At 59.3% G+C, this 15,116-nt stretch overlaps 1 protein-coding gene across 3 annotated transcripts in view; it reads left to right on the forward strand.

Annotated features, from left to right (window-relative positions):
* SEMA7A (semaphorin 7A (JohnMiltonHagen blood group)) overlaps nt 1–12,075 on the forward strand; it is a 33,793-nt gene extending 21,718 nt beyond the window's left edge. For 2 of the 3 annotated variants that reach the window (XM_084532226.1, XM_084532224.1), the window contains 13 exons: nt 1,701–1,834; nt 2,524–2,574; nt 2,846–2,941; nt 3,066–3,150; nt 3,404–3,514; nt 4,595–4,734; nt 5,060–5,238; nt 5,423–5,531; nt 6,198–6,396; nt 7,935–8,050; nt 8,638–8,789; nt 9,330–9,397; nt 10,113–12,075. In XM_084532226.1, the coding sequence (XP_084388352.1) occupies nt 1,701–1,834; nt 2,524–2,574; nt 2,846–2,941; nt 3,066–3,150; nt 3,404–3,514; nt 4,595–4,734; nt 5,060–5,238; nt 5,423–5,531; nt 6,198–6,396; nt 7,935–8,050; nt 8,638–8,789; nt 9,330–9,397; nt 10,113–10,462 (1,790 nt within the window). In that variant the 3' untranslated portion in view covers nt 10,463–12,075. The remainder of the gene's footprint in view (nt 1–1,700; nt 1,835–2,523; nt 2,575–2,845; nt 2,942–3,065; nt 3,151–3,403; nt 3,515–4,594; nt 4,735–5,059; nt 5,239–5,422; nt 5,532–6,197; nt 6,397–7,934; nt 8,051–8,637; nt 8,790–9,329; nt 9,398–10,112) is intronic. The other variant, XM_084532225.1, reaches the window with a different exon arrangement.
* Nucleotides 12,076–15,116: the final 3,041 nt, after the last annotated feature.

The following is a 15,116-nucleotide window of genomic DNA, read 5'->3' on the forward strand; positions in this document are numbered from 1 at the left end:
CTTGCTAGGAAGCAGGTTGGCACAGCTCTCGGAGCCGACCGAACGGGGCTTATGAAAGAGGAGCTGCGAGGGAAAAGCCCCAAAACGAAACCGAGGGTAGCACGATCGCAGCGCCAGGTGCGTGCAGGAGGGCGAGAAGTGGGCAATGGCCACGGATCGAGGGCTGGAGGCTTGAAAAGAAGAGCAAAAGCGTGCTGAAGTCCAGCCAAACCTGCCTGTGGTGTGTTGGCCATGGGTTGTGCTGGCTGGGGAAGCTTTCCTGCAAGCGCCCCACGCGTTAGCCAAGAGCTACAGCCCGGGGGGTGTCCCAGCCAGCCACCCCGAGGAGCTCCCCTGCACCACTGGTGTGCTGAATTGGGGGAAAAAGACCTAAATAATCAGGCATTCGGGAGGCTGAGAGACCTCTAATACTGCTGGTTTTTGTTTTTTTTTTTGTGTGTTTTTTTTTTTTTCTAACTTTGGGCTCTGTGGGGTGTTGGCAGGACCCCTGTGCAGCGCGCTCCAGGCAGGGAGGAAGCATTGGGCTGTGCGGCGATCATCCTCTGCCCCTGCCAAGTGGCCCTATAAATAGAGGGACGCGTGCCACTGATTAATTGCCTGTCTGTGCAGCCAGCCAGCTCCCGAGGCAAACGCAACCTTTGTCTGTCTGCTGGGAACAGCAGCGCTTGGCAGGAGAGGCCCTCTTCTTGGGAAAGAGGGAGAGGAGGCAGATGTGGAAAGGGAGAGCCAGTGAGGTCAGTCCTGATCCGAGGTTTTTCCCTCTTGGTGATTGCTGCGAACTGCAGCTAGGAACAGGGCAGCCTCCAGCTTGCGGCACATGCTGCCGTGGTGCTGAGCCCTGCAGGGCTGCCGCAAGCTTCAGAGGAGGCAGCACCATCCCGGAGGGGCTGCAGGACCTCTGCCTCCCACCGGGAGAGAGCAAAGAGCCCAGGGGAGGATGCTCGAGGCTGTGCTGGCTGACCGTGAGCTGCTGCAGCCTCCCACACCTGAGCTGGCGATGCAGAGGGGAGAGGAGGACGATGCAGGGAACAGGAGCTGGGAAGGCTAGAAGGTGAAAGAGGAAGGGGAGGTGGGGAGGACGAGCTGCCCTTCCTCCCAGCTGGGCTCGGGACGCTTCCCGTTTGCAGCAAGCGGTTGTGACACGGGGCCTGGCTCTTGCAGCTCACCTCCGGGGCGTGCAGCTCAGCTTTACCTGCTTCCTTCCCCTGCACCATCGGGGCTTTGACCCCGGGGGTTGTGTTCCCCGGGGGGCTGGTGGCTCCAAACCTTGTCAGTCCCACCTCAGCCTCCGGGACAGGAGCGCGTGCACGTAGCACCACTTTCACCTCGGGGCTGGGGGGCAGGAGACGCACCTGGCTGCCGGGGAGCTGGGGATGAGGCACTCGCAGCTCCTGCTCGCCTCTTCCAAGAGCCTCGCGCATCAAAGTCCTTCCCCCTCCATCAGCAGCCCCGCAGGAGCCAGGCAGAGCCTTGCTGTTGCAGAGCTGTGCTCTCCATGGGGCTGGCAGGATGAGGGCACAGCTCCGAGCCCGAGCGCTGCCTGGCGCTGTCCCAGCCGCCCCGCAGAGCCCCGTGTCCTTGTTCTTCTCCTCGCTCGCCCCAAGGACGCGGAAAGGGAGCCCAGCAGCCTGCGTTGGCTGCGGCTGCTCTGCAGCAGGCTGCGCTTGTGCTGATGAAAATCTTCTCTCTGCTCCTCCCAGGCACGAGGGAGTATGCCTTTCCGAGGAGCGAGAAGTATCCTGTCTTTTACCACGAGGAGAACACCTCGGCCATCTACGTTGGGGGAGAGGGGAGGCTTTACTACCACGACTTCGCGACCTCCGAGAGCTACATGGTAAGGGTGCTCTGCCTGCAAGCCTGGCCCCAGGGCTCCGTCACCAAGTGCTCAGCATCCTTCCTGCAGCCTTTGTGGGCAGCAAAATCAGGACTGGAAGGGTCCGGTCTGTGCCCGGCCTGCCCCACCTGCCCACACCATCGCTGCGTTCAGTGCCTGCAGCGCAGGGGAAGTGTCCTGTGCCCATCGTGGGTGGGTCCTTCCCAGGCTGTGGTCCTCCTGAGGTCTTTGCTGCTAGGATTTCTCAGGTGGGGCACCCTTTCTTTAGCATGGGAAGGGATGCTCGGACTCGTGGCACTGGGGAGGAGCTGGGTTCCCCTCCTTTGCCACTGTCACTGCCCAGGCTGCTTTTTCTCAAAAGCAGCAAGTTCTGGATCAGCTGGGCACCAAGTTGAAACAGCAGGAAAGCCCCAGGGGCAGTTAGCTTTCACATGACCCATTCTTCTCCTTCTCAAACAACCCAATTGCTGCAGTTTGTGCCCGGAAACTTCCCTTCTCATGCCCAGGAACAGCGGGGGTTCGTGTGTCCCAACCCTTGGACCCCCCAGACTGGGGGGTTTGATGGCCTTCTCACTGACATGCTGGCTTTGCTTTGTGCTGAAAGAGCAACTAACACATGAGACGCAGCCCCCGTTAGCTGTCTTGGAGAGGGAAGCAATTAAAGCTTCTTTCTTCCTCTTTTATTCCAGGAAGACTTCCCCGTGGAAAATGGAGGACAGTGCTTGAAACCTGGGAGTCCGGTAGGTCCTGCCCATGGGGGAACAGCGTGTGAGGCCTGGGGGGCTTGTGCTGCTGGGGAAGGGACTCCGTAAGCTCCTCACGTGCTTCCTCTGGCTGAAGAGCTCCAGTGGAGGGCGGGTGGGATGGTGTCGGTACCCTCCTTTGGGTTTAACACCTATGGAAAAAATATGAAGCCACATAGCAGGGTGCTTGGTAGTGCTGCAGGCTCGGAGCTGCAGGGCTGTGCTGTGCCATCAGCAGCTGCTCACGGGCCTCTTCTTTCTCCTGCAGGAGGACAACAAAAATTTCATCACCTTAGTGGCGAAGCACGGAGATGGGATGTTGGTGTGTGGGACCGGCGCCTGCGCTCCCACCTGCTGGAACTTGGTACGCTGGGGTTCCAAGCTTGCTTGGCTGGGGGAGAATACAGGCACCTGGCTCTCCTGCCCTGTCCTGGAGTGATTGTGCTTCTTATCTCACCTTATCTAAGGCCCTTTCTGTCCTTCCCCAGACGCAGAGGCAGAAGAGCTCTCCGCAGGACGGCAGAGGTCTTGCTCCTTTCACCCCTGACGCGAATTCCCTTGTCGTCGTTGACTGTAAGTCTGACTGCTCGCGTGCCGTGCAATTAGGGTGGGCTCTCCGTAGCGAAAAGGGGCACCTGGGAACCCTGAGGCTGCCCCGAGGGCTGCATTTCCCCTGCTTTTGCCTCATCGAGATGCTCGTCCTTCTGTGAGCCCCCTCAGCCCGTCTGCGTGCCCACGCGCTTCTTGGCTCTTTGCTTTCCTTTCCCAAACCCTCCTGCCCCCGCTGGAAACCAGCCTGCTGCAAACGAGCCTTCCTGTCCCGCAGATCCTGACATCTACTCCACCATCAAGAAGAGCCAGCAGAACGGCAAGATACCCCGATTCCGGCGGGTCAGGGGGGGTGGAGAGCTCTACACAAGCGACACGGTGATGCAGAGTGAGTACAGGAGCGTGGGATCCACTGCTTTGCCCTTCCCAGCAGAGAATTTGGGCTGATCGGGTCCTTTCTGGTGAGGAGGAACCCAGTGGCTGCCCCCAGCTCTGTTGCTGCCAGCTGGGGGAACTTCACCTCCTTGCTTCGGGGCCAAAGCAACTGGCACACGAGTTCCTCTTGTTCAGGGCGGGGAGATGGGGAAATGGAGAGAAGTGGGTGGCGAGTCCCGTGGCAGAGGCTGGTTGTGTAAAGGTGCCCATCAGCTGCTGGTGGAAAGAGGAAGAAGGGCTTCCAGGCGGGGCAGGGACTCTTTCCAAATCCCCAGTCGGCCGTGACTGCAGGGCAGGAGCCTGTTGGTCTGCACGTGGGGTGGGTAGGAACAGAGGGAAGGGACCCACCTCCACTTCCACGGCCTTACTGCTTCCCCCAAGCCTCCCCGGGGAACGGGAGATTGTTGAACCCCTGGCCAGACAGAAATCAAACCCAAACAACACCGGGGCAAAACAGGATTTGGGCATGCAGAGCACTGGCAGGGCAAGCCAGGCAGCAGCAAACAAACCCGCTGCACCCAGAGCCACGGGGCTGATCCCACGATGACAGAGAACTCCCTGCCGTGGGGCTTCTGGCTAACGATGCCCGGAGGGACCCTGCTGTTGCTGGGGATGCCCTTTGTGGCAGCGATGTATTAATAGGAAAAGCATCACTGGGTTTTCCACGCCGAACACAAACACCGGGGCAGCTCTCTCCACCGAGGGAGTCTTCCTGCGTGCTTATAGCTCTGCTGTGCAAAAGGGAGAAGGGGTTTGCTTTGCTGCTAAGCAGCCGAGGCCTCGCTGGGCTCTGGGGACTTGGCCTTCAAGGAAATGGATGCCTGGGGGAGGGAGGGGAAGGAGAACCTGCTGGGAAGGTGGTGTATGAAGTAGTGGGAAGGTGGTGCATGGTCTTCCATGTGCTGTGATCGGTCGTGTAGAGAAAAAGGGCTTGGGCATGCCCTTTACCCACCGGAGGCTTTCAGATGAGCTTGTGTTCCTGGAGTGTGTGTGCTCAGGACAAGGTTTTCTGACGGCTCGCTTCCCTCTTCAGACCCTCAGTTTGTCAAAGCCACCACATTAAAGCACGAAGAGAGTCACCAGGACAAGATTTACTACTTCTTCCGTGAAGACAACCCCGACAAGAGCCTCGAGGCACCCAGGAACATCTCCCGAGTGGCCCAGCTGTGTAAGGTACCGTGGGAGCAGCGTATGGCGGGGAGGTGAGAGTGTCACGGGGTGCTAAATGACCCTGCCAGCTCATCTGGTGTTACCAGCGTGTGAGTTGGCCCCACGGGCTCCCTGTACCCATGTCCTTTGGCCTCCCAATGTGCCTGTAGGGGAGACAAAGCCCTGCCCTGTCTCGCTGGGCTGTTAGAGAGGTGCACAAGCGTTGCAGTGCCCAGTGTCAGCTCTATCTCTGGAGAATCCCCCAGTTATCCACCCAAGATGCTGGACGGAGAGGGCTTTGTGCTGTTCTCTGCCAACCCCTGACTCCCTGCTCCTTCTCCCCCCACAGGAAGACAAAGGGGGAACCAGTTCGCTCTCCGCTTCCAAGTGGACCACCTTCCTGAAGGCCAGCTTGATTTGTGTCGACCCCGCCACCAAGGGCAACTTCAACTGGCTGCAAGATGTCTTCTTTGTCCCGGCGAGCAACTGGAGGGACTCCAAAGTCTACGGGCTCTTCACAAACACCTGGTGAGGGGCTTTGCAGGATGAGGGGATGCTGGAAGTCCTTGCTTTCAGCCCTGTGTTCTCTCTGGCAGGCACATGGCTGGAAAATTGTCAGAATGGACATGGGGCAGCAAAGTTTCAACACGTGCAGCCATGCCCCAGGTGATGGCCAGTGCCTCCCTGACCTTTTCTGCCTTATTGCTCCCAGGGGAAGCTCTGCTGTGTGTGTCTACTCCTTCGGGGACATTGACGATGTGTTTCGGACCTCCAAACTCAAAGGCTACAACGGTCCCAACCCAGAGATCAAGCCTGGGCAGGTGAGTGGGGGATGAAAGATGCCCACGTAATGAGGAGAGCTGCTCCCTGCTCTGCCGCTGCTGCTGCTGGAGTAGCTGGGGCAGGTGAGGGTCCCAGCCAGGCGGGCGCCAGGTTTGGACGGGCTGTAGGCACTGCGGGAAGGATCTGAGCTTTGTTGCTGGAAACACGAGGAGGCTGGATAGGGTCCAACACCTTTGTAGAAAGAAAAGGGAGAGAGGCCCTCATGTGCCATGGCAAACAGGTCTGAGTGCTTCTGCGCGAGGCTGGAGGACAATGTCCTGCATTGTGCTCGCCAACACAAGGCGTTTGTCCACCCCTATCTAGCCCAGCCCTTAATTTTTTGATACGCAGCTGACCTGGCAGGAAATAGCAGCGTGGGGAGAGGCTGCTGTGGGCTGCTGGGGGATGGCAGGGTCTGAATCCCACAAGCTGCAACTTTTGCAGCAGGGGAAGGGCTATGGGACCGCCAGGTTTGTGGCTAAGGTGTTTGCCCTGTGCTTTCCCACCTGCTTTGTGATCCCGTGCACCTGATGGGGCAGGGCAGGCAGCAGGCTCTGTGCTGGGGTGGGAGGCCCTGTGCCCTGTCCTTTTCCCTTCTGCCCCCAAATGTCACCCCCGGGGATCTGCCTGCCTCTGACGGTGCCTCTTGTTCCCTCCCGGTGCAGTGCGTTTCCTCGGGGCAGCACACCCCCAGCGAGACCTTCAAGATAGCCGACAGCCACCCGGAGGTGGAGGACCGGGTGGAGCCCCTCGCCCCCAGCAGGAGCCCCCTGTTCCACAACAAGCACCGCTACCAGAAGATCGGGGTGCACAAGGTCTCTGTGAGGGATGGACAGCAATACACCGTGCTCTATCTGGCAACAGGTACTGGGAGCCTTTGGGATCCCCTGGCTGCTTTCCCCTTGGGGCAGGGAGCCAAGGGAGCTTGAGAGCAGAATCCCAACGCCTGGGATTTACCCTGCTGGGTGGCATATAGGTCTCAGGCTGAGTGTTTTTAGGGCAGACGAGGGGTAGCAAGGCCCTCCCCAGGTGCAGTTTTTACAGTTTTACGCTGCCAAGCAGAGATCCTTTGACAAAGGGCCCCGTGCTGTCACCTCCTGTCCCTGCTCGCTCTAGTGCAGCGGTGCAGAGTTCCTGTGGCTCCGGCTGGAGGCACGGCCAGCTCATCACAGCCACCGGGGTCCCCACGGTGCTGGGCCAAGCCCGAGGTTCCCCTGCAGGCAAACAGGATGGCAGAGCAAAAGCTCCATCCTCTGTGCGAAGCTGGAGAGCTGAGTCAGGGCCGCCTGGCTTCTCAAGTGGTCTAAAAAGGTGTCTGAAAGGTCCCTAGCGCAGTGCTCCCCTCTCTTGCCCGTCTTGCTGCCCAGGCTGGCACCCTAGAGCTCGGCTCATCCCTTTTCTGCACCTGCATTCTGTTCCTTGGCGTTTCTGAGAGGACTTTCCCCAGCTTTTGTTTCCCAGTCTGTGATTAAAAAACACAGACGAGTCTCTGTAGGTGGCCTGGGTTGGGCTAGGGCCCACCCATGCTCGTATTGTTACCATGCTCCAGGCGTCAGCTCAGTGCCTGCAATGCCTTCCAGATCCCTGCAAGGGAGCTTGTTCCATGCTGCAGGGCTTGGCAGGCAGCTTCCCACCCACGCTGGGGTGGGTGTGAAGGCAAGGGCCAGCACCTGGGGCGAGAGGGGGGTCCTATTCCCTGCCTGGCCCCTCCTGGGGTCACCTCTTTCTGTTCAGTGGGGAAGGGGTCAGCTATTTGGGAAGAGAAAAGCAGGTAAAAACTAAAAGAGGGTAAGTGGTGAGGATGCCCAAGCCCTCTTCTGCCAGGATCAGTCTTCCCACACCTCTAACAGATAAACCGACTTTCTTAAATCACCAGTTTGTGAAGTCATTTCACCGGGGAGGGAAGTCGGTTTACTTAAAATCCAGAAAGGCAGAAGTCCCGGTCTCAGCTTCAGGCAAGTGGTGAGCCAGAGCAGGGCAGCGATCAGATCGGAGATAAGTGAGAGAGCAGTTGGTTTGCCTTCTCCCAGGCCATTGTGGTGCGGCTGAACACAGCCAGCATGGCCAAGTCCCAGGGGGTGACAGGGGAAATTGGTTCCTCATGGCTTTCGGCTGGGAGGATGGCAAGGCTCTGCCGTGGGAAGCACTATTGTTTGTAGGATGATTTCCCAGAAGCAGAGAAAAAAACAGCCCCTTCTGAGAAAGGTTCCAGGCTCCTCTGGGGCGCTGGCTTCAGGAATACAGCCTCGCCTGGCTCTGCAGAACGGGCCTCGTCTGCCACAGCGGGGGCTGAGGTCCCAGAGCTGGTTCCCTGCCCGCTTTCCCCCCCTGAGGCCGCAGCCCCCTCTCCTCGCCTTTCCGCTCAGCCTCCTTCACCGGGGTTCTCCCGTCTTTCTTTGCAGACAAGGGATCCATCCACAAGGTGGTGGAGCTGCCGGAGGGGGTGCAGAACATCATGGAGATCCAGGTCTTCTCCAGGAAGGAGCCCATCCAGTCCATGATCCTGGACCACGAGAGGGTGGGTCTCTGCCTGGCCAGGCTCCGGCGTTAAACATGGCAGTGGAGGCAGGCACGGACAGCTTGATGCCAGCCCCGAGACCTGGAAGCAGCCTCTGGCTGGGTTTGGGGGGGATCCTAGCAGCCAGGCTGACGTCCCCAGGGCTGGATAACCGTTCAGACCTGTGGGCAGAGGAGCTGCTCAGGCACCACCTCTTCTGGGGGCGAGGGGAGGCTGTTTGCTGCCTGGGTCAAATCCCAGCCCGGTGTTCGGCTCCCCCTGTGGTTCCCCTCTCGTTTTCTGGCCCCCCTGGCAGCCGAGCTGTCAGACAGTGCTGCTGCTCCGTCCCGGAGGCGACAACTGATGCAGCAAACTTATTTATACCTCGGGCTGCTGGGGGGAGGATGGCTGCTTGCCCTCCCACGACATGGAGCAAGCTCCGTGCGGCTGCGCTGCCTGGAGAGCGAGCAGCCCTGCTGGTGGGATCCAACCCGGTGCCACAGCGACTGAAGCTGTGGGAACATTTCCTCCGAGAGGTGCTAGACGCTCCTACGGCGGTGCCGGGGCAGGGTGCTGCCTCGCTCAGCCCCTCTGCTTCTTTCCCGCAGGCGATGCTGTACGTGGGCTCAGCGAGCAGGGTGGTGGAGGTGCCCATGGCCATGTGCGGGCTGTACCGCAACAACTGCGAGAGCTGCCTGCTGGCCAGGGACCCGTACTGCGGCTGGGCCGGCGGGCGCTGCCAGGCCGTCCATCAGAACCCGTACGTGGCTCTTGTATCTCCTTTATCTCAAGAAGTGCCTAGCCCGTTCCCCTTACTGGCCCCATTCCCCTTCCTGATCCCGTTCCCCTTCCTGCGGCTGGTTTTGGGGCCGTTTTGCCATCAGAGGCAGGTCCCGTCGTGTCCCGGCAGTACCAGCACACACCTCTGATCTGGCCCTCCTGCACCACCCCTGCTCCGTGGGAGGAGGTGTCAGTGGGTTCCCTACAACCCGAGCACCCGGCTCCTCTCCTGCTGCTCGAAATGCACGCGGCTCCATCGCACCACAGGTTCTGCCCCGTTACGCTCGCCCTCAGAGATGAAAATTAAGATTGTGGTGGTCGGTGGTGGTGAGGTGAGGCTGCTGGGTCTCATGTTTGTCATCCACCAACCTCCTGAGCACAGGGGTGGTGTTTTTCCCCACCCAGCTCGGTGTTTAAACTTTCTGACCCACCACGTGCCTTAAGGGCCATCCCTTCCGTAGCCCCAGAGCGCGGCTTCCCTGCTGTTACTGCGTTGTTAACGCTTGTTCCTCTCTGCCAGGGAGGTGCACCAGAACCTGGACCTGAACCCGTGGCAAGGAAAGTGCCAGAAGGGCGAAGTTATGGAAGGTATGTAAAAGGTTTGTCCATGGTGTGTCTGAGACAGGCTGACTGGTTCCCAAATGTTTGTACGGGTTGGACAGGCTGTTACAGCCCACTGCTGGTGAGCTCATGGTGACTGCACCGCAGCCGGGACACCGAGCGTGTCTCAGCTTGGAGCTAACCACTGGGTGATGTGTTTGTTAGCTAAAAACCAAACAAACAGTGTGGGTCAGGCCTTCAGGATTCAATCCCACGAGCTTGAAGCCTCTGGTGGCCAAGCTTGGGCCCTCAGGCTGAGGCTGAGACAGGCACGACCTAAATGACCCTACCCAGCCTGCAACTGCAGGGAGCAGCAGACGTGATGAAACATTTAACCTCCTACCCTAAAGCGAGCAGTCTGGCTGCTGTGCAAACATAGCAAGCTCACAAACAGCCCTTCGTGTCCAAGGAGCTGTCAGCACATCTGGAGACATCTACACTGCCATAAACCATCTTGCTTGGCCTCATTTCTCCTCTGTGGCAAGGCTTGGCGCTGCCGTGGGGGGAGGTCTCGTGAGCTCACGCTCTGGGGGTGCTGATGCCCAGGGAGAAGAGTCCCGAGGACTTCAGGTGTGGTTCACGCCCTGCTGTTATCATTAATTGGCCATGTAACGTGTCCCCATTGACCCACATGTTCTTCCCTCCGGACTTGTGTGGTTCCCGGAGGCGCCGGTCTCATCAAACCCTTCTCCCTCTCTTCCAGCAGACACCTACCAGAACATCACCGTCGTCCCTTTCTCTCGCTACTACCTCAACTGCCCCGTGGAGTCCCACTACGCCACCTACAACTGGTACCACAACAACAGCCTCATCAAGACCTGCAACAACACCCACCCCCAGATGGACTGCTTCTACTTCATCCAGAACGTGAGCCACGCTCACTACGGCCACTACCTCTGCGAATCGGAGGAGGACGGCTTCAAGCAGGCGCTGGTGCGGGAGCGCCTGGTGAACCAGCTCCGCTTCATGTCGCAGAAGGGCCGCGCCACCACCACGCTTGGCTCCTGGCTGCAGCTGCTCCTGGCGGCGCTGCTGGTGGAGCTCTTGCACTGACCAGGACGGGGAAGGGTTCCCACCTTCCCGGCTGCTGCTGCTCTCCCCGCACTTCCCGTCCTGCCCCGAGGCGAGGTCCCGTTCTCGTAGGCGCTCCTCGGACGTGAATCTTTGTCCCCAGGGGGGCCCTGCCGCTGCGGGCAGCAGCCCCTCATCTTCGGCCTTGATGGAAGAGAGAGTGGGAGGAAGAGGCAGCTACAGGGCCAGGCGGAGCAGGGGATGGGGGGGGGGAAGGGAAGGGGCACCCAGTCGCACGGGGGACGCTCGCTGTGCCAGAAGCGTGAGCGGGGTGGCTTCAGCCTGCCCCCGAGCGCATCCTGAGCGTGCACTGGGCGCAGACTTTGTTCAGGGGACTATGCAGATGTGCATGCACTGATCCTCAGGGCGCGACGGCTCCTCTCTTCGGGAACCTGCATGTGATGAAGAGGAGGAGTCAGCCCTTGGCCTTTCGGACTGTTTGATCTGTGCTTCCCTCCAAGTGGGGACTAATGCCTCCAGGTTTTTCGCGGCTAACGCCTGCCCGAGCTGGCAAGCAGCTGGATTTGCTCCCAGTGACACTCGCCAGTCCCCTCCTGCTCTGGAAGGGTTTTGTCCTTTCTCTGGCAGGCGGCTGTGCCCTGGGGGGCCATCGGGGCTCGCACTGGGAACCTGCGCGGAAGGGCAGGCACGGAGTCAGCGTTTTGCATGGAAAAGGCTTGGAGGATGACTAGCTTTGGGGTGTGGGGAAGGGACAGACCAAAGGGTCCTCGCTTTCCCGGAGCCTGAAAGGAGAGGTGGAAGCGGAGCCCCAGCCAAACCCGGGAGGCCCTGGGAAGACATTTAAACGCACAACTCTGCCGCAGGCAGCTAAGGGCATTGAGCTAAGCAGCAGGCAGCCCTGCTCCCGGAGCTCCCTCCTCGCCAGGGACTGGGCTCCCTCAGGGAAAGAGGAGCCAGGCTGCAGATCTCAGGGCGCTGCAGGCAGGCAGGGGGGCTGCAGCCATTTCCACCCGCCGGGAGCTGCATGAGGAGCCAGGGGAGGGTGGGAGATCCCTTCCCCTGGGCTCTGAGGCCTCTGAGCAAGACTAAACTGTGAAAAACGGGATGCTCTCCCTGCGCCCGCGCGCACGGGGTGATCCCGCACCTTGTCCGAGCCTTCCCCAGCCCTCTTGAGTTCTGAAAACCCCCGGCCTCGGGCTGTGCAAGGCAGGGGCATCGTGTCCAATGCTTCTGCTGCCTCCTCAGAGGCTCTGGGTGGGAAGAGCACTGGGCGGGCTGTGCCCAGCCGAGCCCTGGGGTTTTTTGGCAAGGGGGAGAGATGCCACGAGCGTCTCATGACTATGGACAACAGGCCAGAGCTTCCTACTGCACTACATTTCCACGAAACCTCCCCGAGTCTAGGGCAGAGCTTCTTACATCTCTTCTCAAAGCACTTTAACTTTGTGAACTAACAAATATCTATTTATTATCGATGACTCATTACCATACTTCTATAGTTTTTTTAAAAGAGAAAGTGGGTTCGAGTTAGAGAAAAGAGGAAGAAAAAAAAAAAAAAGAACAGCTACCAAAAAACCCTTTCAGACCTGTCGACCAAAGTGAGAATGAGATCAGTGAAATAAAGAATGGAAAAAAAGCGTGTGGGTGCCGTGCTTCTTGCTGGGAATTGAGGGGTGCTCGGTGCTGGGGTCCCCCCCCCGTCCCCACACCGCTTCCCACCGGGGGTTCACGCAGAGAGCGTCCTCTCCACGGCACTTTGAACCCTCCAGGTTTCCTGTTGATATTTCGTGTGCTGCTTTTTTTGTGGCCCTTCCTGTTCCCGATGGGTCAGACCTCGCTGCCCTCCCCTCCCCTCTGGCAGGGTGTTCGCCCCCCGTGTGAACGCCCCGCTCCTCTCCGGCTTTCGCATTTGCGCGGGGGAATCGCAGGCACGAGAAGGAAGCGGGCGCTGAGCTCTCCCCGTGGGGGCTGTGAGGATAAAAATACCCAGTGCTCGTGGGCGCCGAGCCGTGCCGCTGCCTTCAGCTGGCGGCTGGGGCGGGAGCGCCTGGCTTTGACTTGGAAATTTTATTTTTCCTGGTCAAAGAGCCACAGCCGCCTGCTTTCGGGGCTTCAAAGGGTCACAGAATTATTTTAGAGCCGTGCCTGGCTGCATTTCCTCGTGGTGCTCAGCCCCGAGCCCCTTCCTGCAGGTGGCGGTGGAAAACGTTTGGGAATTATCTGGGTTTGCGGGAGCTCCTCTTGCGCCTCCCTCCCTGGCTGCTCGGAGTTGTAAATCAGGGGGAGATTCAGCTGCTGAGACCCAGCCGGGTTTGGCAGCCGAACGTGAAAGACTCCCCTGCCCTATTTCTTCCTGAGCGTGGGGTTTGGCAGCGAACTTGGCGGCGGTGCCGTATGCGGTGCCTTGACGTAGAGACGGAGAAAGGAGCCCGAGAGGCGGCGTTTGCAGCCGGAGCTAAAACGAGAAGTGTGAAGGCAGAAGGAAGGCAGGATGGCCGAGAACAGGGACGTGGGGCTGTGGGAACGCAGCTCGGGCTCTCTGGGCTCCACCATCCTGCCCCTTCCCCAGCCCACCCCTTTCCCAGTGTTAACGGGACAAAAGAGAGTGCCGTTTGTTATTTTTACTTAGAATATAGCGTCAAGTGTTTTTATTCTTAGTTGTTTCCCCCCCCCAACCGCCGGCTGTTTCCGACGGATACAATGAGCTGAAAACCATGGGGCTGCTGAGCAAACACGCGTGCGTGGTCACGGCGGCCTTCGGGGCTGCTGGAGGGAAAAGGCAGGCGTGGAAAGGGGAAAAACCAGGAGCTCGGCACCTCGCCCCGACAATGGCCCCATTGTTCCAGCAGCTATTTTTGGGGAGGCTTCTTTGAATGCGGGTGGGCGTGCGCAGGAAGGCCAGGTACGGCGCGGGCTCTGCAGCTCCCCACCAGCTTCCTCTCGGGCTAGAAAAGGAGGGGATGAATGCAACGAGTGGGTGCCGTCAGCCTGGAACAAAAGGCTTGTAGGGTTTTGCCTTGCCCGGGCTTTGTGGGGCTGCCGGAGGGAGCCGGCGCCTGCTGCGGTGTCGGCATCCGGAGGCTGCGGGGATTATTTGTGCCGCTGACCTTGCGTGCAGCCTTGGAGGCTGCTCTGCACGGAGGGTTTGCCGGAGAGGACAATAGACCCAGGAAATCCTGCAGATGCAAGGATTTGGGAGAAACCTTCCCATTTCTGCCCCTGATCGCTCGCCCTGTGCGTGCGCACGGCCAGGAGCGCACGGTGTGACCCACAGGGTCTGCACCCAGAGCGTGCCCTTCGCAGCCGAAAGCTTTCTCTTTCTAAACAAAGCAGGCTGAAAATCACCTCCTCCAGCCCCTAATTGAAGCTCTGGGGTTTTCTGGGCAGGAGTTTTGCTGGTGAAACTTTCCCAACCACTAAACAAAGCTGAAATGAATGGACTTGTCACCGGCTCGGCTCGGGGGAAGACCGCACAGAGAAATCACTGCAGGAAGAAAAAACCCGCTGGAAAACACACGGGAAATGCGGTCTCCATCCCCACATGTGGCTATGGGCTGGGAGTTTGGTGTAGGGAAGCAATTTAGCTGGCCATACACCTTTCCTGTGATAAATCATGGCATTCCCAGCACTGGGCACTCCGGGCTTACGGGCAGTGACGGGGATTTTCTAGGCAGGCCGGGCTTCCTGGGCTGTGCAGGGGCGAGGGAGGGTTTCGCCCCCCTAACCCCAAAACCCAGGTGGTTTTCAGCACCTCCTGCTGCTCAAGGTGTGATTTCGGGTAGTGGGTGCAAAGGGCTGGCTGTCAGCTCGCTTGGGAGAGGATGGAGCGAGGAAAGCCCCACAGGGGAAGAGTGACAGTGTGACGCCCACGTTGGGCTGAACGCAGCCCCCGGGGGAGGCACGGGGACAAAACCCCACTGCAGGCACCCTCCTTGACGTGGGGCAGGCACCAAAGAGCGGGGCCCTGTGACGTTCAGCAGCCCCATGAGCAAACGCGGTCACAGCCACGTCCCCGCTTTTTCCGAGTACCTCTCCAAAACCATTTCCTGCCCCCCATTTGGTTGGGGACCCCCAACCGCAGCAGTTCCTGGGCCCGGAAACACCAACCTTATATGTATATATATATATATTTATATTTATTTTATTTTTTTTCCAGGAGTTTCATCCCCAGCAGCACTCAGGGATGAACTCCCTGAAAAAGGCACCCCCGAATTTTGGAGATGTGCTGGAGAGGCGCGGGATCCCAGTGGGGAACGTGACCCCTTGGGGACATGGGGACCACCTTGGAGCTCCTGCCAGGGGTCCTCCAGCAAAACTGAGCCAAATTGCCCAAATTCTCCCAAACGGCCTGTCCCGGAGGACGAGCTGCGGGGACGGGCGGGCTGGTGGCAGTGGATGGGGCAGGCGCGCCACCAGGTGCCCGTCGCGGGGCTCGCAGCCAGCTCAGCCTCGGATACTCCCTGGGAAAGTTTGCTCCCTAAATAATACAAAAAGGGGTTGCTCCTCGAAGAAAAAAAAATAAAATATTAAAATTAAACTAAGGGCTTGCTACTAAAAATAAAGGGGGTTTGCTCCCACGGTGCCCGGGGAGCCCTTCGTGCCCCCCAGCCTGCGGTTCCCCGGGGGCTGTGGCACCGTTAATCCAGCTCGGAGGGGCTGGAGCTCATCCCGTGGGCAG

This window comes from Aythya ferina (assembly GCF_964211825.1).
Source record: "Aythya ferina genome assembly, chromosome: 11".
Taxonomy (NCBI): Eukaryota; Metazoa; Chordata; class Aves; order Anseriformes; family Anatidae; genus Aythya; species Aythya ferina.